A 26,705-nucleotide genomic window follows, 5' to 3' on the forward strand; every position below is an offset into this window, starting at 1 on the left:
TATTTAGAATGATAATATTGTAAAATCACATTACAATATAATACAAAAAAAAAAGAAAGTATGATTATAAAAAAAAAAAAAAGTGTTAAAATCACTACCTTTTTAGAGACCACTTTGAATACCCCACAACTTAGCCTCTAAATTTGAGCAACGTGCAAGCTTCCCATCCGTAATGCTACATACACACCACGTTTGCACAGATTCAATCAGACATCTCTCATATACATGTGGGTCCCATATTTGGATCCAACATGATACGACCCACATGTATATGCTCACGTATATATGAAAGGGGTGTGATTCGATCAGAGTAAATGTGCTGTGTATCAATCATTTTCGAGCTACCCATAGAAACCCATGGCCCAAATCTAGTCATCGATCGAAATGTTGTAGTAACACTTTTGGAGCATTCTCCAGATAGATGGTCAGCACGTGTGCACATGCAGAAATTTTAAAAAATAAAAAAAAGCAAAACAAAATTGCATTCACGCTATTTCGTGGCGCAAACGATTTCTGGAAACATTAGTGCTACTTGCACAGACAAAGGAGTACATACTCTCCATGTGTGTATGGCTTTGGGACTCGTTTCGGATCACGCAAACATAATCAGAGCTATTCATTTTGTTAAAAATATTTTATTTAGGGTTTCTATTAAAAATTATTTCAACCCGATACCGGTAAGGATCTTTACGAAACATCCAACTTTGTTTGTCCCGGTAAATCACCAAAATATGTTTCTATATAAAGATGACCAAAAAACAACTTCAAGTCCTTTTCTTTTGTGTCCACAAATTAAAGAAGGCAATTTTTTAAGAAGCCCTTATTCTTTTGTGACCAAAAACAACTTTGTTTGTCCCGTTCCGGAACTCCAAAAAAGCCCTTATTTTTTAAGAAGGCAATTTCAAGCTTAAAAATGAGGAATTTATTGAAATCTAAAAATATGCACTATGGATCTTGTTTGAAAGATTTCATTGAGATCTTTTATACGATGAAAAAAAATTGAAAAATTATTTTTTATTTACATTATTTTGGAGTTTGAAAATGTGAAATAAGCTGCTTATTTTTTAAGAAGGTTTCTGGAACGGAGCCTAAGGTGGTGAACAGGTAGATGAGGATTCCTTACCATGGATTACGTCTGATGACTGATATACAGTCTATATAGAGTCTTTACAATACAGTAAAGAGTACTAATGACATTTTATTACACACCACCTCAAGAACATAGTTACACAAGAAAGTGGAGAAGGTGATTTCTTATTTCAGCAAGATTTAAAGAAAAGGCCACATTTACCAATTCCAGAGAGAGAGAGAGAGAAAAGGCCGCACTGTTGCGACTTCTTCCGTGATTATTTGGCTAACGGAGGCGCCTGCAGAGGGTGAGACCATCGGCAATGGAGACGAGCGATGGATCGATACGGGAATCGGAGGCGAGGAAACTGTTCAACTTTCTTATAGTATCCCTGTATTTGTGCTCCACTTCTTCATGCTCAGAATGGGCAACAATGCCTTGCCACAAAGTGTTGTCATATGCTATAACACCTCCAACCTTCACCAACTTCAATAGGAGCTCATGGTAGTTCATGTAGTTCTCCTTGTCAGCATCCACAAATGCAAAGTCAAATTCCCCTTCTTGTCTCTCCTACATGATTAGTAGAACTGTTAAGGTCAATAACCTACCTATATATATCCATTTTTATCCAAAAATGAAAATCAAAAATCTCGGCATGATATGTTTTGCGCGATTTTTCTTGTGGCGGCTGGTAATTCAGCAAGAGAGGGAAAGAGACAGAAGAAAGTCTGCATCACACGAGGAAACCTGTTGGAACGGTCTCGTGCAAGAGAGGGAAAGAGACAGGAGAAAATGTAGGCAACAATCGTCATACTGCAATTGCAGTAATCTTATTCTTTTTCTTTAGTCTTCGACCCTACGGTGCACTTGACCAGGCAATCTTACTCTATTTCGGATCAGCTCGTCTTCGATCAAATGGTGCCAAATATATGTTAGAAGACCATTGGATCTTGCAAAACTTAACGTAGTCAGGGTAGTAGTTGATTAGATATGTATGACCGGCCGCAATTAGATTTTGAAATACAGAACCAGAGCTGCATGTCCTAAAAGACTTACATTTGAGAGGAGGTTGCTCAAGATGATCATGCCATCAGACTGAATGTAGTTGATCTTATTCTCCACACCAGCCTTCCTGATAAATGGCAATCCTACCTCATAAGCTTCTCTGTCTGGATCAATTGCTATTACCTGCAAAATTTTGTTCTAAATTTCGATGGTCACGTAGCAAAATTTATTCTAAATGCTGCTGTCACTTTTCTTCTGTGATCTTTTAATGATCAAACAAGAAAAGGGTTTTCTTGCTTGTTTGTTCGTTCAATTTCCTTTACTTTTTTTTTGTTTTGCCAAAATGGTAGAAGATTTCATTTATACGGAAAAACATACAACCAAAGATTATCTCAAACAGAAACAACGACAGAAGGTCTAAATTATAAACATATAACTCTAGAACCTCACAACAGTAACAACCTCCTAGACGAAAACATCCAGAACCTCACAACAGCAACAAGCTCCTAGAGGAAAACAAGCAGGCATTGAGAATGGCTGGCAAACTTTCGCGGCCACGGTGGGCACAAGAAGCAAGCAACAAACGGATCCCGTGAACTACAAAACGAAGTCCCATCAAAACCTGTAGAAACATTATTAGGCCCCAGATTTGGGGAGACCAGAATCTGGGGTAGGAAAACCTGAACTAGAGGAGACCCAACTGGGAGGAAACACAGAAAGACATTAAACCATAACCCAAAAACTAAAAACGCAAAAGTTAAAACCTAACCCTAACCATCTGCTACTGCCGCCACCGTCCAAAAAAAAAAAATCCATAGTCCGCTGTAATCCAGCACTGATCCAGACCGTTCTCCTTCTCGGTATCGTCTGGCATGAGCAATATCTACAGATTAAAACACAAGCGGGAGGGAATGAAAAATGCGGCCCCCAAGGTCTTCCGACCATGGGACTTGTTGCTCGAGGACGCTGGACTTGCTTTCACGACCATGGGCCTTTCTAGCCATGGGGATCGTAACCGTGCACATGCTACTGAGATGGGTGAAGAAGACTTGGAGTTTGTAGAGTGATGAAAATAGTAGATGGGCGAGGGGAGAGAGAGAGAGAGAGACCTGCCCCTCCCCCAATTTCCTTTAGTTCCAGTTATACGGTCCTAAGCGACTATTTCTGAGACATATTTTCAGAAATAATAGGCCTAAGCTAACTTGCTTTTATGCGAAGAGGCTTTTGGCCCAACGGCATTAGGAGAATAGGAGGTGCACTTAGGTGCTAGGGCCTAGGAATAAGAAGGTCATGAGTTCAACAACTCTAATTTGCTAATCTAACGATACTAACTTTCGCTGAGCTAGGCTGAGAAAAAAACAGAGAGAGGCTAACTTGAATTTATCCATGGAAAACTTGCCTTGCCATCATCCGGAAGAGCAAGAGCCGTAGCGAGGAGAGAATAACCAGTAAAAACACCAATCTCCAATGTCTTCTTGGCATTCATGATCTTTAGAAGCATCGAAATAAGTTGTCCTTCATCAGCAGGCACGCCCATTATTCTCCTCCTACAAGCAAGTTTTTAGATGATTACTTCTACTCTGAGATTCCAAGGAGAAAATCAATCACAATTTTTCGAGTGGGCCGCAAAAAATCAGCTCAATACGATAAGTGTAGTTGCTTGATCCAATCTTCTAATTTTCCAGTGGAGTAGTATTTTTTTTTTCTTTCCCTCTGTTTCATTGTAACTTTTAGTGTGAGAATAAATTATAAACACCGGAGGTGTAAATATTTGTTTCCTCCAAATCAATTACATTATGCTAAGTCGTCAAAACAGTGGTTCCAATTAATAAAACATTGCGACGTGGTGCAATATAATTGATTTGGAGAAGACAAATATTTACACTGGTGATGTAAATAATTTAATCTCTTTTAGTTTGTTACAGAAAGTTGTCTAAGTTTTAGATAAAAAAAATTATCATTTCACGCATTTCCTACATATTGGAGGATGCGATTATAACACATCCCTCTTAAAAAAAGGGAAATAGGATCCTTTTCAGTCTGTAATCTTAATGAAAAATTAGAAGATTAGATCAAGCAACTACATTTATCGTATTGAGCTGATTTTTCAAAGGCCCACTCGAAAATTATTGAAACAACTCGGATTATCCATGCGGGATCCAGAGTGAGCCCCGGGTGCTGATCTGTGCACTGTCGATGCACATATGGTCAGTTCCCATAGTTTTTTCGCATTCAAAAACCACTTGATAATAAAACAATTCAAGAATCATATTTGCATTTATTGAAAATTGGAAATAAAGAAATCAGCATAATAAGAGGAACGGAAAAACCATGGAAATGCTAAACGAACTGTGTCAATCGAGAAAGCTTACCAATCAGTGTACTTGTTAAGGGTGGCCTCTCTGATTTCCTTGAGTTGGGGATGCTCTCTGGGGTAGGCATTAGTTTCCAAAATGTACTGCAAATACATTTGTAGACCACATATTAGACCTAGGAAATGCCAGTTTCGTAGATATAGACATATTAGGCTTTGTTAGTTGTCGAGAAAATTGTGCGGGAAATTGGTTATCAGGAAAAGTTAAGTGTGGTAAAATAAAATAAAAGAAAATTTATTTTCAGAAAAATAAGAATTCCATCCTTTTAGCAAGACCTATTTTGCAGAAAAGTATTTTCTAGTAGGAAAGTTGAAGCTGCTAGTCCTACAACTTTTATGGTAACTGAACATGCAAAAAATTACAGAAAAGTTGATTTTTCCATCATTTTCCATCCTTTCCGTACAACTGAATGGGGCCATAGTAGTAGTATATGTTAATGTTTTATTGGTAATCTCTTTTCCTGGTTTTTTTGGGGTTTAGGGCTATGGACAGCTGAACCCCAGTGAACTAACATACAAACATCCCGCTAACCCTACTGAAGTATATAATAATGAAAAAAATAAAAAAATAAAATGTTTTATTGGTAAATTGAATTGTAATAGTTGTTGCTTCACTAGTAAAACCTGCCCATATGTATAAGTAATAATTACTGAGGGGTGGTGTAATGATGTTCGGCACTGTAACGTGGTGTTTTACCGCTCTATCTTGAGAAAAAGTTGGGACCAATGTTCTGAATACCGTTTCGGTGAGGGTACCGATTTTTTTTATTGGTACGGTACGTACCGATACAGGTTACATATCTCGGATACCGTTTCGGATTTAGCGCTACTATTTACATATAATTATGTATCAATAATTTTTTTTATAAAAATACAATCCATCCGACTACTCTAATTTTTAAGGGGAATGAGGGGGTGTTCCAACTCTAAAAAAAGAAGGTTTTGGAAAAAGGATTGTAATTTCAAGCCCAAAAATTATATGTTTATGCAAATAATTTTCCTACCAATATGGATCTTGTTTGATAGATTTTATTGAGATCTTTTATACGGTGCAAGAAAAATCAAAAAATTATTTTTCATTTTCATTATATTTGAGTTTGAAAATTGAAGAAAAAGAAGTTTTCAAAAAAGAAGGTTAGTTGGAACGGGGCCTGATACCCCCACCGCATCTCGCCCACCGAACAACCCACCGAACTGCCCATTGCTCGACACGTGGCGGTGGGCCCAACATCTTCAGAAAAGAAAAAAGAAAGCCAGAAAATTACAGTCACCCCCCCTCTCTCTCTCTCCCCTCTTTCTTCTTTCTCTTCTTCAGCTGCACTCCTCACCACCAAAACGCCCACCACCGCCTACAGGGGCGGCAGCCCCTCACCCAAACCCCATCTTCGACGCCCTCCTCCACTACGGCTCAACCCGGAACTCCACCGCCACCACCGACCGCCTCCGTTGATCTCAAATCCATCACCGCCGTCCTCCCGCCGCTGCCCCAAAATGCAACTTCCTCATCTTCGGCCTGACCCACGAAACCCTCCTCTGGCACGTCCTCAACCGCAACGGCCGCACCGTCTTCGTCAACGAGAACGCTTACCTGGTCTCCAAGCTTGAACAAGCACACCCGGACATCGAGGCCTATTACCATTATTCTCTGATTGCAGGGTTCTAGTTCTTCTCCTTTTTTTTTTTTTGTTAATGTAGTTGTTGATTTTTCGGATTAGTCTGATGTGTGAGGTTTTGTTTGAGATTTGGAGTCTTTTCTAGAGATGGAAGAGGAGAGGGTGTGAAATGGGGAAAGAGAGAGATTATCGGCGAACTTGGAACGGAGGTATGGGGGATGGCGGTCATGGTGGTGGTCGGCAGTGGTTGTGGTCGGCGGCAGTGGTTGTGAACGGAGTTTGGAGTCTTTTCTGGAGTGCAGCGGAAGAAGAAAGAGGAGAGAGAGAGAGGGGGGGGGGGGGGGGGGGGTGACTGTAATTTTTTGGCTTTCTTTTTTCCTTTCTGAAGATGTTGGGCCCACCGCCACGTGTCGAGCAATGGATTGTTTGGTGGGCGAGACGCGGTGGGGGTATCATTCCCCAATTTTTAAATCTGAAAAAAATGACATATACAGCCATAAACCCTTTTAAAAGTAAAAGAATTACTTAAAAAAAAAACAAGATCACAGCCCCAGTGATATGGCTTCATAATGGCCCTACACGTGTCTTAACGATGTGTGAGGTTTAAAAGAAATGGGAAACGTTCAATGCACTTCTGTCCCCCCTCTCTCCATCTTCTCCTGTTCCTTTCTCGACAGACTACAACTGCTGCGAGGGTTTCGACTCGAACTTCCGATCGGCCACAACTCGACAGATGACAAGTTTTTCTCTCTCTCTCTCAAGGCAAAACAGGTATAGCTCCTTCCCCCCGTGTGTGTTGCGATCTGACAGAGACGCGCACATGTAAAAGCCTATGGTCACGATCTGCAAAATACCGGACGAAATTCCCGAAAACAACATCTCGGCCGAGATTCTCCCGGTACGCTGGAATTGTTCGAGATCAGCCGGAAAGTTGGACGAGATGAAAATAGAGGTCAAGGGTACCGGATTTGTGCTGAAACGAAACGTATCGGCCGGTACGAAATGGTATCAACAACCCTGGTTGAGACTAATACAACCTATCATACTTCTTACATCAAAAACTAGTTTCTCCCATTTTCTGTTAAGGATCAAGGGCTGGAGAAACTATTTCATATAACTGTGACGTGCTGACTTGGTATTACAGTTCCATTCATGTTTGGCCATGTATGCACATGATGGGGTCTGAGCCAAGTGGTTTATTAGCTCAGCATTGGGTCCCATCTCGTGCACACACAACAGAACCATGGTAGCACGTGTCATGTGGTGTCGCATTAAAATACTCTCTTCAGGAGTTGATAACTAGAGATGACAATCGGACCTGCCCCACATCAAACCCTCTTCACCCCCGAACGGGGCGGGTTTTTCACCACCTTTTTGGATATCAGGTCGGGATAAAAATTCTAAAACTCGGCCGGATTCGGGTAGGGTTCGGGGTGATAGTATCCCACCCTTAAACCCACCCTGAACCCACCGCGAAATGTATTTATTTATAAGATTATACTTTTATCCTAATCTAATTATCATTAATGCTTCAAATTTTATATTTTTACCCTAATATTATTATCATTATACTAAAAAATCTTTATATTCTTACCTTTATATTTTCACCATTATACTAAACTTACACTTTATTTATACTTATTTTTTTTAATTTTGCTTTTAGATTAGCAATTTTTTTAATTTTTTATGGAGCCGGGTGGGTAAACCTGTTCCCCAATCGGGGTACCCAAAAAATACCCGGTCAAGTTGGGGCCGGGTAATAAATTTCGGGTCGGGTTGGAGTACGCAAAACCTCGCCCTGTTGCCATTCCTACTGATAACTACTGTATGGACCACCGGATAATTTCTCCCTATTGCTGAGTTGAGTCTATAATGTGGGCTTGTGGGTGCAATAAAAAAAAGATGTCTTTTGGGTAGGTTTGTTAATGGGTCGAATTCAATTCAATTTGATCCGAATCCAATAATACTAATCTAGTCAGATTTCGTTCCACTTTCTCAAATAAGTACTTAAAAAATAAAAAAACTATTTTCAAACTTAAAAATAATGGGCTTACGAAAATAAATTTTCTTGTAAGATTTGATAGATCTCAAATCTATAAAACAAGATCTATATTGTATATTTTTTTGATTTTAGTAAGTCTATTATTTTTAAATTTGAAAATTGCAAATAAGTACTTATTTTTTAAAGAAAGAAACTGGAACTGCAAATCCGAATTGGACATTTAGATGTATATACAAAGTAGAACTTCCTTTACTACCAAAAAGGAAGAGTAAAATCCCATTAATAGCACAACTTCGGATTCAGATCCTATAAAATCCGGATTGAATCTGGTTTATTGACATGGGTACTTTCGAGCTGGTAAGCTTCCTCTTCTACCTAAAAGGATGAGATTTTAATCTTTTTTATATTTTCTTTGATCTGGAGGCGTACCTAATGGTGATCCAGCCTATTGTTCCGTTGCCCAGTTCTTCGGAGCACCAGAAACCAATTCACAGTTGGCTGCTATCGTTGTCTACGTTTTTTTATAACTTAGGTGTTTAGGTCAACTTTAGCGCACTTTAACTAATTCTGAAGGCCCAAGCTGCACTTGCGGAAATCGCAATTAAAGACGAAGATTCGTATAGATTGACCCCAAATGTGTTGATATCACCTGAAACTTTAGTATGAAAAACATGCCGGTAAATACTACACCTTGACCAACAGCCAATCCCTTGGGTTTTATTAAGGGAAACTTGTTCAAAATCGGCCTTCTCACACACACACACACACTTAATTGGGTCTCCAAAACAGCTGCAAAACAAACATGTTGGTTCCAATATATGACCATCTAACATGAGTAGCTTTTGGCGTGAATTGAGGTTATCATGTGGTCTAAAAAGTGAATCCTCTCGATTATATATATTAAACTGAACCTGAGAAGAGACCACAAATATTAATGCGTGGAGGAATCAATATATATCTCAAAATAAGCCAAGAGACGGATCGATCTGGTGTCGTACGAAACTGGCATGCACCGGCCGGTACCCTTACCCATACTCTCAAATATTGTTGCTCAAGATTTTCTGATGGATTTAAGAAAAATAATCGAGTAGTAAAATAGAAAACAAATGTAACCCCTCTTTGGGAATTTGGAAAAGCATATACATATATATACTCCCTCCGTCCTAAATTCTTTGTCCGGTCTGCAAAACAGAGTGTTAAAAATAATGCAATTTTTTCAAGAAAAAATTCAAACTTTTTTCACAAATTAAAAATACTCATTCATATCTAGTAAGTTGTTAAAAAACTTTTGATTTTTTCTTGCAAAAATTGTATTATTTTTAATACTCCGTTTTGCAGACCGGACAAAGAATTTGGAACGGAGGGAGTGGGTGTGTGTGTGTGTATATATATAAAATCATAAACTAACCTTTTTGAGGGCTTCACTTTTGAGGATGCTCGTCATATTAATTTGCGTCTCAAATGGCCGAAGAAGAACTTCTCAAAGAATTCTGAATGGCATATATTCATCTATCTGAGATTCACGAAATGAGAGAGAAGTGAGACATAAATTTCCAGACAGGAAATCATTTGTATTTTGTGATCAGTACTATTATGATGAGTACCAATTGTACATCCTCTCCGGCAAGTGGCAACGTGCCTCAACCACCATTCCCCCTGGGAACTATATCCCTCATCCCACACTATTCCCCCTAGGAACTATATCCCTCGCCTCAACCCCCATTCCCCCTAGGCATAGTTAAATTCCTCTGTACGTGTGTGAGGTTTGTGGTACATATAGCTGTTTAAGTAGAGCGGGCGCCCAACAACTTACCCTATTTAAGGGGAGAAAAATTAATGATCACTTTAGAAAATATGAGAAATGATAATGTCAAAAATTACTTTTGTTTCTGCCAAAATTCATTACAAGACTTAATTGCCCTCTATTACAGCACTTACTTTACGAAAATACCCCTTAAAATCTCATAAGTGCAAGGCGTTTTCCAGTTCCACGTTTTCAAGCAAATTAAAATTGCAATTCAAGAGGAAAACTATAGCTAATTTCAGAAGAGTAGTAAACGAAAATTAAACATCAAGCAAAAAGGCAATTCATGACGAGCAAAACTAGAGCCAAAATAGTTAATACGGATCTTGCCCATTCCAGTTCCATGTTTTCATCAATTCACGAGCAAACAATCTAACAAACACGAGCTATATTTGGAAGAGCCATGTTCACATCATCATCAAGAATTAAAACATCAATTCCAAAAAGTTCTAAAGTTGCGATTAACAAATGATAATACTTCAGTCTTTGCCTAAAAACTCCATTATGCACTACAAGAAAAATTCAATTGGGTGACGAATGAAAATCGTCACAAATTGTATGTTTTTCGTCACAAATAATATAGGTGACGAAAAAAAATTTGTCGACTAAAGGTTGTCGAGGATTCCTACCTGGTGACAAAATCTATTTTTCGTCACCTATAGTGCCTTTTGATGACGAAATATTTCGTCACCAAAAAGTGAATAATTGGTGACAAAATTTTTTTCCTCACTTATTGTGCTTTTTGACGACGAAAAAATTCGTCACCGATGGGTCACATTTGTGACGAAATTTTTTGACGAAATTTTTTGTCACTAATATAAGAAATCGGTGACGAAATTTTTCGTTGCGAAAATGTTTTCATGTGGGAAAAGAAATCCATCTTTCTTGCTCCTGCTGGGTTTCGAACCCGAGTCCCTTGAGTTTTTCGCGCAAGTTCCAACCAACTGCACTACACACACTTTTCAGTAAAAATTTGAAATATCTAATATATAACACATATGTTTAACATGAAAATATATTTCGAATGTAATTTTGGACCTTTAAATATTAAAATTAGCAATTTTGATAAACATGAAAGTTGTAGGCAATTGAGTTATTGTTCAAACCCAATTTGAATTATCTCAATCGGAGATTTTAGTAAAGAGTTATGTCCGAAATACATTTAGTGACGAAGCGTAATTCATAAATTTCGTCACGAAAGGTACCCATTTGACAACGAAATATATTTTTTGTCACTGAAAGCGTTAAAATGGTGACAAAGTTATTTTTTGTCACCAAAGTTAAGCATTTGGTGACGAAAAAAATATTTCGTTACTAAATTGCTCACATTTTCCGACGAAATATATTTTTTGTCACCAAATGATTTATCTTTGGCGACGAAAAATAATTTTGTCACCTTTTTTAAGCTTTCGGCGACGAAAAATGTATTTTATCGCCAAATGGGTACCTTTAGTGACAAAAATATTTTTTTCGTCGCTAAACAGGCATAATTGGTGACGAAATTATTTCGTCACGAAAGTTATTAAAATAGTGACAAATTTATTTTTTCGTCGCCAAATATACTCATTTAGTGACAAAATTAAATTTCGTCGCCACTTTTTCGTCACTAATTTTCATTTTTCTTGTAGTGATGCATTCTCTAGTTTTCGCACACCTTCCTCACCACTACCTAAAAATTAAAAAAGAGAAGTGATGAAATAGAGTATCAAACTACGGGAAAAAAAGCGGATCAAACAAAAAAAAAAAACTACGGGAAAAAAATAATTTCAGTTTAGATTGTATTATTACTTTAGTCTCCACACAAAAACTCCGTTACGCATATCTTGGACGGACTTAAAAGTAAAGCCTTATTACTACATGAAAATAAAACTACAGATTTTGATACAGGAGAGTGACTAGCAAATAGAATAAATGAGACCTGCTTTTAGGGTGCTTCTACTTCTATTAGTTACTTATTTTTGACCCTTTCAACAAGTTCGGGGACCAGTGTTGTACAAATTACTGCCTTGACAAAAAAAAAAAAAAATCACTGCTAATACTCTTCACCATGTTGACGTTTGGATGGTGGGCGTTGACGGGAATGGAATATAAAACTTGGATTTACCCAATAGGCAGGTAATAGTGGGTGTTCAAACCCTAAAAGTCCAAACCCTAAGGTTGCAATAAACAGTAGAATACTAATAAACTTGGGGAGCTCAAATAAAGAACAAGTATTCTATAACATAGCTCTTTACCTGGATTAATTAAAGAATGGAGCAATAGATCTACTGGGGGAATGCCAAGAGACACCCAAGCGGCCAAGCCTTGCTCTGCGTACAGCTTCTACCGGTATTGGGACCGGAACGAAATTGGGGGATTAGGGTACCGGTTCTTCGTCAAAACGGTACGTACCGGCCGGTACGGAACGGTATCAATAACTATGGGTGGGCCATTTTTAAAAACTAACAATAGACTACGGGTCATGTTTGGGCCATTTTTTCACCAATATGTGGGCTATTTTCAACCTGAAGTCAATCACCCAGTTTGGGACATTTTTTTACCCATATTTGGGCCATTGGACCTGTTTTATTTATTTATTTATTCAAACACCAATTGAAAAGAAAATAACATACAACAGGTATGCTCAAACAATTACAACTTTTACAAGTACTCTTCCACCTATTTTTTTTTTCCAATTGATTGGAAATATCTTCTACACTAGTGTATATAATAAATCAAGCAATGAAATTCAAAAAAAAAAAAAAGAAGTAAAAGCCAGAAGTTAACAATTCAAAATTTTGTTTGATTCTGTAATTGTTGTTGGCATAATTCAAAATTTTGTTTGATTCTATAATTTTTGGTGGCATAATTCAAAATTTTTTTTGAAGTTAACAATTCAAAACAGTAAAAGCCAGAAGATTATAACGATTTATATAAATAAATAAATAAATAAATAAATAAATAAATAAATATATATATATATATATATATATATATATATATATATATATATAAAATATGGTTCGGTTGGTTCGGTCCTACATTGGTTCTGTTGGTTTGGTTCGCATTCGGTTCAGTTCAGTCCGTATAGATTTCCAGAAAATCGAGACCGAACCGACCTAGGTTCGGTTCTGTTCAGTCCACCCCGAACTACCAAAAAAACGCCCCTGGATCGACCGAAGACAGAACCGATCGGTTGGTTTTTTTTGATCTTTTTCGATCGGGTCGGATTCGCAACAGCCCTAATCAGCTCCCAAGAATATTTTCTAACTTTTTTCTTTAGAGTCCGTTTGATTAATTAACGAGATAATGGTATATAGAAAATGCAAGAAAGAGAAAAAAAGAGAGTACTTTTTTGTGTTTACTTAGCAAGAATATCCTTAGAAAGTGAACTTTTCCGTACAACCCTCTAAAGCTTGAGAGTTTGCCTCACTGTTTGGTCTGTAATTATGGATTGGTGGAACCTCAAAGGGGCTTGCCCATCTTCTGTTCCGAACTTGGCTAGCTAGTGGCTTGCTAATGGGTATAAAAATTTGTGAAAGTATATTTGAGAGTCTTGCTTCTATGCTACATTATGGTCTATTTGGCTAGTAAGAAATGACTATATTTTCAACAACTCAACAACGCAGCCGTGGGAGGTGGGGGAATTGGTCAAAACTAGGGTCGCAATATGGATGAAGGCGAAGTTCGACATCAAAGTCTACACGGCGGAGGATTTTAAGATTTTTCTAGATGGTATTCAAAAAGTAAGATTGTAAGGTAGTATGAGGTGTGTTATCCAACTGTCTGTTGAATGCTTTTGTTCTTTCTTTTGCATCCTAGTGCCTTGTGCTTAGATGCATTTATCTCGATGTATCCATTTCGAGTTATATAAAATATTTCGTTTGCCGAGCAAAAAAAAAAAAAAAAGTGCAGGAAATTTTATTTTTTTCGAAAAAATCAACAATAATTATTCTAATTTCCCTCTTTACTCTCTTCTCTCCACCTTTTCTTTTCTAATTTAGGTAACTTTCCTTATTTTCAAATAATGATATTTTATTTTCTCAATTATTTTCTTGAAAAATTGGCAGGATAAGTCAGTACGTGCTTGACACTTCAGTGTTGGAATCAAAGGTTAAGAAAGTGAGTTCTTATTTTGGCACTACATCAGAAGAAAAGGCCATGCCGTATGTAAAACTCACAGAGATAGAACATTCCTAAACTGGAACTTATCCCGTTGTGAAATTTATAGCAAACTTTTTGCTAACGGACGTGCTTGCAGAGGGTGAGACCATCGGCAATAGAGATGAGCGATAAGTCGATAAGAGAATCCGAAGCAAGGAAACTATTCAACTTTCTCAACGCATCCCTTGGGGTGTCCTCCACTTCTTCATGCTCAGAAGGGGCAACACTGCCATCCCACAAGCGAGGTGCTACTGGTACAGACAAAAAATCTGTACCAGTAGGTACAAACTTTTTTTTGAGCCCATTTTGGGTCTCAAAAAAATGATCGGAGTTGCTCATTTTGTTTAAAATATTTTGCTTATGGTCTCTAAAAAAAAATAAGCTTAATCCAGTATCGGTAAGAGTATTTACGAAACATCCAAACTTTGCTCTCCTGAATTCTAGAGCAAAGTTTGGATGTTTCGTAAATTCTCTTACCAATACCGGATTAAGCTTATTTTATTTAGGGACCATAAGCAAAGTATTTTAAACAAAATGAGCGACTCCGATCATTTTTTTGAGACTCAAAATGGACCCAAAAAGAGGTTTGTACCCACTGGTACAGATTTTTTTCTGTACCAGTAGACTTTCTGATCCCACGAAGTGTTGTCATATGCTATGATACCTCCAACCTTAACCAACTTCAACAGGAGCTCATGGTAATTGATGTAGTTCTCCTTGTCAGCATGCACAAATGCAAAGTCAAATTCCCCTTCTTGTCTCTCCTACATTAGTAGATAACTTGAGGTCAATCACCTTCCTTTTTTTTTTTTTTTTGGCGAAAAGGAATTTATTAATCTTTAAAAAAGAGATACAAAGATTAAAACGGATTAAGGACACAACGACTAGCGCCACTTGAAACTCAGAGCAAAAAATCAAAAAGGCAAGACGACAACCAAAAGCAAAGATCCTACAAAAAAAAAAAGATCCAAGCCGAACCTCCTAAACCAGCACCACAATTACCTTCCTATTCATTTATATCCCAAAATAATACGCCAAAATCCACCCGAGTGTTTTGTGCAATTTTCTTGTGGCAGCTGGTAATTGTGCATCTAGTTGCTCTGCACATCACGAAATTTTTTGAATGGTCTTGCGCAATATAGGGGTATGGATGAAAGTTTGAACCGGAAAACCGAATCAATCAACCAAACCGAACCATTTTTGTGAAAATCGGTCGGTTTTATTATCACCTCGATCGGTTCGGTTTTGAAATTTTTTAAAAATTAAATATCGATTTGGTTTTAGTTTTAGTGTACAAACAACCCGTTTGCACCGGACCGAACCGATATGCACCTACAGGCCAAGGTCAGATCTTATGCATTCGTCCATTTGCCTAAAACTAATCCTTGCCGTCCATATGGCCACTCGACAAGCGGATGATAAGAGCATCCGCAATGGGTTTAGTAACAATTATTTTAATTGTGTGTATTACGGCTTAGCAAATAAAAATGTATTTTTTTGTGCCACAATACGTTTATTAGTTTGTGTGCTAAAGTGTGATAAATCTAGTAGTGTGCTAGCATGTGTGTCACATTCAGAAAGATAGGTTTAGCAGAAAAGAACGAACACCACTCCACAATCAGCTACAAGATCATAGTGATCTACATGATTAATCTATACGGCCGCGATGGATTTTAGAAATACAGATACGCATACGGGGAAGAGTTGGAGTTCCGGACTTACATTTTTTAGGAGGTTGTTCAACGCGATCATGCCATCAGAATGGATGTAGTTGATCTTATGCTCCACACCAGCCTTCCTAACAAATGGCAATCCTACCTCATAAGCTTCTTTGTCTTGATCAATCGCTATTACCTGAATAAATGAATCTCAATATTGACGGATGGGCTAATTATGTAGCGAAAATAGACTATGGGTTTATCAATTGGAAGACTTGCCTTGCCATCATTCGGAAGAGCAAGAGCCGTAGCGAGGAGAGAATAACCAGTAAAAACACCAATCTCCAATGTCTTCTTGGCATTCATGATCTTTAGAAGCATCGAAATAAGTTGTCCTTCGTCGACAGGCACGATCATTGCACTCCTCCTATAAGTTTGTGTCCCATATGTTTCCCACCTGATGCATGCCGACACCCTTATGATCAGTTTGGATTATTAGTATATATGATGCAATCATGCAATGCGCAATGCAATATTTACCTGCCTATTGATGATGGTAGATAGGGAGATGAAGAACTTAAGAGGAGTGGGTCCTCTCTCTGCCTATTAAGGAATGTGTTCAATTTTTTCCTAATCAATGAGGGGAAAGAGAGAGAAACCTTTCTTCTTCTCAGAGCTTGCTCTTGTATTATGGGTTGGATCTATTATCTCTTCTACTATGCTTGGATCAATCTTATATATCTACATGGACTCAGTAACTTTCATGTATTTCCATAGAATGTTTTGATAGTGAAAATACATTATGTTCTAGATTTTGGAATTTTAGTTTAGACCTCCTACAAGGAAGTCTTTAGATGATAACTTCTACTTGAGATTCTGGGCTTGTTTGATAACCTAAATTCAGTACTTAAAACTGAATCAATTAAGTAATAAGTGATTTAGTAGATTTGATAACAACATTTTATATTGCTTAGCAAATTAAGTGCTACTTGATTGCGCCCAATTCGGTAGTCGTTGAAGTTTACCAAACGGCCGTTAAATTCAATTATTTATTAACCGGACTACAACAAAAGATTTGCATAGTATAGCGAGGAAGTCCGAGTCGATCCACAGGGAGTTCGAATATAGCTTGTTCGGATTAGATGTAAGGGTTTCTGGCGTTTAGGCGGCCAACTTTTGGTTTTCCTTTGAAAGGTGAGAATTGCCCTTATGAAAATGACTAGAAAAAGAGTTAAACTTAATTTAATAAGCGGCAAAGCATAGAAGTTCATAACACCCGTAACTTAAGCCATCCAACAATTCTCAACGAAAACACGGTTGAATCGCACGGCACAGGCTATCAACCGGAAGATTTAGCTATGAAAATAGTTAGATTTGATATAGAGTTTGAACAACAAGCTTAACACAAGGCGTGACATAGCTCACGGAACCATGTGAGCGAGCACATGATCACCGGAGATTAACAACGCCAAGACTTGCATTCAAACTAAATATCAAGGTCAAGAACTAGAAGCATGGTTTGGAAAGCGAGCAAGTTCTTTGGTTCTTTTGGCAAACACGAGTCAAGACATAGCTCACGGAACCATATGAGCGAGCATATGATCACCGGAGGTTAACATCGACAAGTTTTGTTACATAAAAGGCGAACCACTCACATTTCCAAACCAAACCTCAAGTCTTAAGTTGAGAAAGGCAAGATCAACCAAAGTCACAAGGTGTTATTCACCCCATGGCCAAGCCTAAATGACTACTCACATCTAAGGAAAAGACTAGAAAACATGCTAAAGGAAGAAAACATGATTAACCGATAGAAATGAAAATAAACTTGATTTAAAGAAGAATCTAGTCCGTAGCTACAACATTAATACACGACAAAACAATAAACGAGAAAGACTTACTTGAGTTCTTGACAAATTAAAGACAAAAGCTTGAAAGCACAACAATGGAGAAAGACTAACCTAAACTAACTACCTACTTTTTTACAAGAGAGAGAGAGAAGAGTATTTATACAACTCAACATTTTCTCTCCACAAAATATCCTTGAACTTGCCAAAAGTGGCAAGTATTCCATAAATGGAAAGTCCAAAAAGCAGTAAAAATATCTGCAGGAGACAAAAGTTATCGATACCATAGGCTAAGGTATCGATAACATCCTTGAAATGATCCCCCGGAGAAAATTGGTATCGATAACTCCAACAAAATGTTATCGATTCCCTCAGGTCTGGACAACTTGTGAACCAAAATGGAGCAAATGGTATCGATACCATTGAGGATGTTATCGATAACAATCTTCAAAACTGCAGATTTCAGGTTGGCTTCAGCTTCAGCAAACAGCTCCCAGCAACTTCACAGCTCCTCAGCATCTTTTAAACCTTTCTTTTACCTTTCCTTTACTTTAATTTATTTAATGAAAATAAGAAAGTACCCCCCATTTGGAAACAATAGCATTATCAGAATTTCAAGATTCCATTTAAATCAAAATGTCAACCCCCCACTTTTAGTACAAAATGGAAAACTGCACAATTTTCGCAAGAGAAAATGGCTCAAAACATGATCTTGCTCTTCAAATAAAACCTTGCAACTTCGTAGTTACTCTTAGAAAAATTCAATGATCAATTACCGCCATTTTTTATCTCGAAAATCGATACTTTTTCAGAAAGTCATTTTTCCATACTTAGACAGATTTTAGGGGGCCGATAGGGCCTTCGGGTACTTGGAAGCATCCGGAGCATTCCTTGGCGTTGAAATGCGCTTTATTTGCACGTTTTATCTGAAAACACTAAAAACACACCTTACGTGCAGTATCAAATAACAGCTAAATAAATACAAGTTAAAACAACAAAGAACGGGACTAGTCGCACCAAATATCAGCAATATTGGGTGCTCATCACTACTTAAAATGCAAACTAAAAATTTTAAAAAAATTAAGTAACTTTGAACTAAATTTTGGCTGAATTCTTATGTACTTTGCTTTAATCACCATACCACCACCACAACCACTTCCACTCCCACCACCACCATGCCACCTCCACTTCTACCACTCCACCACCACCGCTACACCACTTCACCGCCACTTCACCACCACTATCACCACTTCACCACTACCACCACCACTACATCACCACCACTCCTCTATCATCCATCACCACCACCACCATTACTACACCGTTGCCGCCGCCATCACAATGCCACCATTGCACAACTATCCCTCCACCAACACCACTCACGGCCACTATTACACCATCATCACTCCACCGCCGCCGCCACCACCACCACCACCACTCACTGCCACCACCATCACTCCACCACCACCATTAATTACACCACTATCGCCACCACTCCATCACCACCAACACACCACCACAATCACCATTACTATAAGTACATTATGACTATTAGTAAATTAAGTGAGAATCAGAACTAAAATTAATTTATCATTTTTGTAATTCAGTACTTAATATGTTTACCAAACAGTTTTTCAGCTTAAAAAATTCAGCATTCAGCTTTTAATACTTAATTTTTCAGCATTTAGTTTCAATTTTCAATTTTATCCAACAGGTCCTAAATCAATCACAAGTGGCAATTACAGGAAAAATTGTCTTTTAAGTTGGAGTTTAATTTCCGTGTAGTCTGATTAAGGCAAGAGCTGGACCGGCTTTGCCCGAGTGCGGGACCGGTTTTCGGCCCAAGGCCTTGGGGGCTAACGCGTAGGGCTGGGCCGCTGTTGGTGGAAAAAATAAAAAATACATAACGCGAACAGACTCTATAAATACACTCTTAAATCGTCTTTTAGGGTACGAGACTCATTCTTTTGAGCGAAAAGCTACTGTAACTCTTGAGAGGGGTCAAGACTCAAGAGAGAACTTGTGGTTGTTTTTCCATCAATCAATATTGAACTGGTGCGGCTCCCGACCGAAGAGTAGGCAAGTTGCCAACCTCGTGGATTTAGTCTGGTTTATGTCGGGATTCTCCGGTGGTTTGTTGGCCAGTCATATGCTTGGTATTAGTTTTTATGTTCTGCAAACTTGATCTCGCTAGGCGAGTTTGAAATAGAGCTGCACATGCTGTGCTTTGATTGCCCTCTCTCTAATGGTTTGTCCGGTCTCTCTAATGGTTTGTCCGGTCTGGAAGCCCATTTGTCCCCATGGGGTTCCTTTCTGTTGTGTAGGCTTTTGCCTCATTGTTGAATACAACTTTTCACATTTGCTAAAAAAAAAAAAAAAACTGGTTTCCATACTCCGGACCATCTGTTAATGCCAATGACATTCTACCCCAAAACCACTTATAATAAAACCATTCGAGAATCATAAGAGGAATGAAGAAAAAACCATGGAAATGCTAAACAAACTGTGTCAATTGAGAAAAAAACTTACCAATCCTCGTACTTACTAACGGTTGCCTCTCTGAGTTCCTTGAGTTGGGGGTGCTCTCTGGGGTAGGCATTAGTTTCCAAAATGTACTGCAAAATCATACGTAGACATATGTTACACAATTAGGAAATGCCAGAGTTAAATAGATGTATAATTAATATAATATGTTTACATTTTATTCGAAGATGAAATTGTATGGTTGTTGCTTCAAAGTTTGATCACTGGTATAACTACCCTCAGGGTGAGTTTTCATACGGGCGCTAAAGGGGCTAAACCGGCTTATTTTCGTTTGTATATATTGTGAAACTCATCCCAATTATCGAGTGGTGGTGTTTGGAGCACTCGGACGTGGTGCTTCACCGCTCATCTAAGACAATAAGTAGAGCCACATAATAGGACTCATCATACCATCAAGGGCTGGAGAAACCGTTTCAAGCAACTGTGATACCACGTGGAGTGCGTGTTGACTTGGTGTCATTGGTTTTCATTCGTGTTCGGCTACGTGTGCACGAGTGGAACCGTGAGTCGCGACAGTACGTCGCCACTTGTTGTCACAATGAAATACTTTCCCCAGGCCCCAGGGGTTAATGTCTACGGTCTGAACCACCGGATAATTTCCCCAATCGCTGGGCTGGGTTTATGATGCATTTTTTCCCTTTTTGTTGCATCTCAGTTATGAATGAGCTCTTTCCCATTTATTTTATTTTATATTAATTTTCTTTGGTTACCGAAAGTATTGGATCAGCTGCTTGGAACGGCATTTTGCATGGGCAGCTAGGTGCTTGGGAAGCCATATTTAACTGGCCAACTGCACCTAGCAGGTTCACGTACGTTGGGCTGCTCGATTTGATCAAATCGATCCGCCAACCTGGACCCAAATTTTGATGTGCTATAACGAGTACCTAATAGTGACCCAGAGCTGTGGGGACGGCAACTGGTTGGGTATGGATTGGGATCGATGCTCATTCCTTACCCGATCCCCAAACTCGAATGTTTATCTCTATGATGATACTCATATTTAATTGGATAGCGGGTAAGACAGGTATTTCCCAATACCCAATTACACATCACAAAAGAAGTAAATGAGCTGAAGAATTTATAAAATTTAGTGAGACATAAAACATAATTACATGAATACATATTTACACACATCACAGCATTAAGTCCTCCATACATATATATTTGTGCTAGAACATTAGCACAACGGCAAAAAAAAATAAAAAATGATAATGCATTTTACGTAACATTAAAAAACACCAAAAAAAAAAAAAAACATGAAAAAGTCAGAACTAATAGAGATGTAAGTTGCTGCAATTAAAGAGCATCCTTATCAGCCTTATTGAACCAAATTAATTCTCAAAACCCACTTCTCTACTTTAACTTATCACTTTTTTCACAATTACACGAAATCAAGCTTTTTACTCTCATTCTCTACTCGATTAAATATTCATACTTTTGTATGAATGAATAATAAAAAAACCACTTTTAAGGAAAGAGCCCTTGTATTTTGTACCGAGTGAACATTAAATATTCATACTTTTTAAGAAAAAAACTATATAAAAAACTCTTAAACGAGTGAACAATCATCATCCTTCAAAAAAGACGAGGATCTGTAGCAAACTTTAAAGTTTTGCAAAGTAAAGAGGAGAGAATCGAGCTTGATGTGAGGCTATTTTCTTCGTTTTGCTCTTTATTTTAACCTAGAGGGGTGTTTGAAGAGCCACATAAAGATGCTCTAAAGTATAATAAAGTAACAAATATCACTAAGTGTTTGTACAAAATCATCAAAAAACTAGATAAAAGAAGGCTGCTGATTTTGCCACTTTCTTTTTTGTCATCGCAATTTCTCTGTAAGTGTATCAAAAATAAACTTGCAAGAAAGTGGCGTTACCAAAAAAGGAAGTGGTAAAATCATTTTCCTAAAAGAAAACTATAGTTGCGCATGGGAAATGCATACATAAAGTGAAAATTTAACGAGGATCGGGTAAGATGAGGCGGGCACGGGTATATTTAGGCTAAATTTTGAAGCAAAGTTGGATGATTCGTAAACACCCTTCCCGATATCGGATTGAGGTGATTTTTTACAGGGACCATAAACAAAGTATTTTGAACAAAATGAGCAGTTCCGATCATTTTTGCGGGACCTGAGACGGGCACAAAAATGGTCTGTGCGCGGCTGCTGTACAGCTTCTGCTGTACCTGTAGCTTTACTGCTCTTATTTGGAGGAAAAACTCGTGCAATATCCACTTCCAAATGACCGTAAGAAATAAAGCGCTCAGTAGAATTTGGTGACCGGAGAATACGGTGAGGGAGATAGAGGGGATCGTGTGTGGAAGCTGGGTAAAAAATGAGTCGACTCAGCGAAGGGTGGCGTCCAAAAATGCAAAGCCCCAAAACAACACCGTAACCGTTTTGCGGCGCAGCTAATCGCCATCACGGCAGGCCCCGGATCCCACACACAGAGAGTCACATACTCTCTCTCTCTCCCAAACAGCTGCAAAAAAAAACATGTTGGATCTAATAATCATCTTATATGATTAATTTTTTTGTATAACTGAGGTTATCGATGAGGTCTAAAAAGTGAACCAGCTTGATTTTTAAAGTGAATTTGAGAAGCGACCATAAATAGGCCTCGAGAGCACACTCACCAATTTTTGTATCAAAATACAGTAATCCGTTGACAATATTACAATCGAAAAACTGTTGCGTGATGGAATCAATATCTAGATATAAGCCAAGAAACAGATCTCATGTCATATGGAACTGGCATATATATATGCATCCTCACTCCAAATGTTGCTCGTGATTCTGTGGCGGATTTAAGAGAAATAATGAAGAAGAAAATAAACAGAGAAGCGAAATTTTATTTATGATTTCCTTAATTAGCATGTCTTTCCCTAGCTAGTTAAATCAATATCAGAAATCCATTAGCAAATACAACCCTTAGCAAATTTGGAAAAACGGATAATTATAAACTAACCTTTGTGAGGGCTTCACTCTTGAGGAGGCTCTTCATATTTGAGTAAATGAGTAAATAAGGAACTAAGAGAAAAAGAAAGGCTTTCCTCTTAATTGAAGTAATGAACTAATGACTTGGAGGGTTGACTTTTTTTTTTGAGCGGCAATTTTTTTTTATTTTATAAATTCTTGAAAATGATACAAAAATTAAAAAAAGACAAGGATGATGGCATCGAATCCTAGGACCTAAGCTAAGCTACAAACAGTCTTCTGCCCACCCGAGACCCACACAATGACTTGGGACTTGGGACTTGGGACTTGGGAGCAATATCTTGGGTAAGATGGTCAGCATGTGTGCACATGCAAGAAATGTAAGGGTGGGGTGACCCGGCCTCCTAATTAACCATGTATAGAGTCCACGGAATCGATACACTTTTTGATAATAATAAGTTAGTTTGTGGTAAGACCCACGCATTTTTTACCATTCAAAGGGAGGATAATATTTACTCTCTTTTAAATGTGGGCACCCTCGACTCTTCTTGCTTTTCTTTTCAGTTTACGACGTCTTCATATCTCCGATTTTGTGATTCTTGGATTTCAATTAAATAGTGTGATTATTGAAGGCTAAACCAAGTGGTATGGTGTTTTGATTGAAATGACTCTTCAATTTGTTACGTCGAACAGTAGGTAATCCAAACGCAAATTTTATTTTTTGAACAATCCAATTTAACGGCAGTGCCAAAATGAGAAGATAGATAGTTGAATGCAGGTAGCAATGTTTTGAAAATCAGACCAGATTGGCCAGCAAGTTGGACCGGTTAGACCGTCAACTATGAACCGGTCTGGACAAATCGCAAAACCGGTAAAATTGAAGAATTGATTCTTTTTCCAAGTTGCTCACTGGTCCGATTTTCAAAATATTGACAGACAGAGAAGGTAGTAGTGGATGAAAAAATTGTGGGATCAATCGGGATCTCCTATCATGAGCTGTATTGTTCCGCAAGAATTGCCTGAACTGGACCCAAACAAATTCTGTTTTAAGGAGTTCTAAAGGTCCGCTCACATTATTTGCTTTAAAAAAATTGAAAGATGATTCCTCACCTCACACTCTGCCGCCCCATTCTGATAAAGGTTTTTTTGGGTTTTTTTTATTATTTAATTTTTTTTTAAACCCAAAAATCATAGTACAAGGTGGGATATGTATAATTTTCGTATCGACCTTGTATAATTTTTGTATAGAAATTCTACAATACGACCAAGTATCCTACGATTTATACGCGTATTTTACTTCAGTATGTATCCTACAATTACTTATTGGAAAAAGGAAAATTCTAAAATCATCCCAATGGCCTGACAATAATGAGTGTGTGAATGTGTATTAAAGGGTGTATAAAGTACATAGAAATACATGTTTTCCTTGTCTTTTAGTGTGTTTATTGTCAGCCCAGTGGGCTGACAATAGCAAAACCGAAAAAAGTTGGATCTTATTTCTAGAAGCGGAACCCCAAATGCATTAATCTTAGCCGTTTGATCTAATTATGACATCTTTTAAACCATTTGATAGAAATTCAACCTCAAGACATGACTTGTATAGAAGAAAACACCATACTTCAATTGCGTTTTGTCTGACTTTTCTTTTCCTAACAAGGAAAATAGAAAGCCTTAAGCTTTGGTTGGATGACCAGAATCTTCAGTAGGAACAGGAATGTGATTACTAGTAGCCGATCAAAAAACAATGTGATTACTAGGAATCAAAATCCTAGAAATTTTATTGAGTGGGAATAGGGATATGATTACTAGAAATGAAATTCCTAGGAATACAATATTTGAAATAATTTCATTTCACTATTTGGATTAATTCAGTAATCTTATGCATGAATAAATTATTTTGAAAATTTATCAAAGTTAATATTTCTTATTTTTTTATTGATTGAGTTAGGAATCTAAGATTCTCATGGGATAAGGGAGAAATTAGATTCCCACTCAATCTGGTAATATGATTCGTGGTCAAATGTGTCGTCAGGAATCACAATTCTATTCCTGTCTCTCCCAAACATGGAAATTCTGAGAGTGTGCCATCACATTCTCATTCCTTCTCAAGATTCCTACCATCCAAACTGAACCTTAATATAATAGGCCCTAGTTAAGAGACATGAAATTTTACAACTTAAAAACTTTTTTTAATGTAAACATAGTTTGTTGGTATTATTAGGTGTATCTATTTTTATTTGTATATTAATTATGATTAATATTATTGAAGTATAAACAAAATTTAGTAGTAGTATTTTGGCACAAGAAAGTCAAGTCCAATTGACAAAGCTCCAATTGACAAAAACCAAAAAATGGAAGATATTATTGAAGAAAGATATAAATATTAAGTTTTTAGAAGCTCTAAAATCTAGTTGTAGAAGCTCTAGAATATCCTTGTGAAATATTTAGAGTTTTTATGAGAATTGGTCACATGTACTAGAGCCTTCCATAGAGTAGTATAAGTTAAAGTGTAATTCAAATACTTTCCTTCTCCACTCTTGTCTTTAGTATTATTCTTCTTCCAAAAAAAAAATTGTCCAACGAAACAATATAAACTCCTACTCTTCCAACAAACGTATCTTAAGACAGACAACAAGTATCCCGATACAATCTATATAATTGAAAAAATGATACACGATACATATCCCGATTTAAAAATACGGCTCTCGATCTCTCACCTCGCTATTCAACTGCTTAGTTTCCCTATTTCTAAAAACCCACTCCTTGTTCCTCTGCTATCAATGTCCCCAATTCGGTCCCGTCTTTACTCTTTTATTCAATTTCGAATATTTTTGGACTAATTTAGGAGTAATCGGTAGCCGGTAATAAGTCCACAGTGCAAAACGATGTTGGTGTGCAAGTGGTGACCGACAATGATAGGTAACCGTGGAGGCTGTTGGCATGGTTCGTCATCCTTTTTATACATACAGGCTAAAAAACGATGTCGGTATGCGAGAGGTGACCGACAATGACCGATAACCATCGAGGCCATTGGTTCGTCGTCCTTTTTAAAGAGTCAACGAGGAGTTCTAAAAGTCCACTCACATTGTTCGCTTAACAAAATTGAAAGATGATTCCTCACCTCACCCTCTATTGCCACATTCCGATAAGGGTTTTTTTGGGTTATTTATTTATTTATTTATTTATTTTGTTCTTATTCAAATTTTTATTTTTTGTGTTTGATAGTTTTTCGGCTAATTTTTATTGATTATTGATTCGTGACGAACCAAAAAGTAAAGATCAGGGGGGAGTGATAGTGCCACGACCCTTTTTTTTGAGCCACAAAACTTTCATCTAGTCTTACAATTAATAATACCCATATTCCTCTCTCTCTCTCTCTTCAACTGCTTTAAGCATCTCCAACGAGAGGTTTCAAACGTGATACGGACAATACAATGGATCCTTTTGACAGCTTCAAGCCTTTCAATTTTCATGTTGCCTTTCCATATGCCAATTCCACGTGGAATTGAAGGTAGCTCCAAGCATGTCAATTTTGACAGCAACTTAGTGGCATGCCAAATTTTAAAAATTCAAAATGTAAAGATAATATAATTTGACATAAGGGTTGGAGAGGAATAGCTTGATGTCAAATAAATAGAACTTGGCATAAGGGTTTGAGAGGAGACTTTGATGTCAAATTGGATATGCCAAAATGCTACATAAGCCTTCAAAAAAAAA

At 37.6% G+C, this 26,705-nt stretch overlaps 2 protein-coding genes across 2 annotated transcripts in view; both read right to left on the reverse strand.

Moving 5' to 3' along the window:
• Positions 1-1,094: 1,094 nt before the first annotated feature.
• Positions 1,095-9,819, reverse strand: LOC131311304 (flavonoid 3',5'-methyltransferase-like). Its single transcript, XM_058338702.1, has 6 exons — positions 9,668-9,819; positions 9,472-9,576; positions 4,447-4,532; positions 3,474-3,621; positions 2,126-2,257; positions 1,095-1,639 (listed from the first exon to the last, which is right to left on the reverse strand). Exons 2-6 carry the CDS (start codon positions 9,505-9,507, stop codon positions 1,355-1,357), a joined length of 687 nt encoding a protein of 228 aa, XP_058194685.1. The 5' UTR covers positions 9,508-9,576; positions 9,668-9,819; the 3' UTR covers positions 1,095-1,354.
• Positions 9,820-13,991: 4,172 nt separating this feature from the next.
• The window catches only part of LOC131311303 (flavonoid 3',5'-methyltransferase-like), a 47,650-nt gene continuing 34,936 nt past the window's right edge, over positions 13,992-26,705 (reverse strand). Inside the window, exon 6 of the mRNA XM_058338700.1 lies at positions 13,992-14,088. The gene's annotated coding sequence lies outside the window, so the exon portion shown is untranslated. The remainder of the gene's footprint in view (positions 14,089-26,705) is intronic.

The sequence above is a fragment of the Rhododendron vialii genome, chromosome 12a (assembly GCF_030253575.1).
Source record: "Rhododendron vialii isolate Sample 1 chromosome 12a, ASM3025357v1".
In the NCBI taxonomy this organism is placed as follows: domain Eukaryota; kingdom Viridiplantae; phylum Streptophyta; class Magnoliopsida; order Ericales; family Ericaceae; genus Rhododendron; species Rhododendron vialii.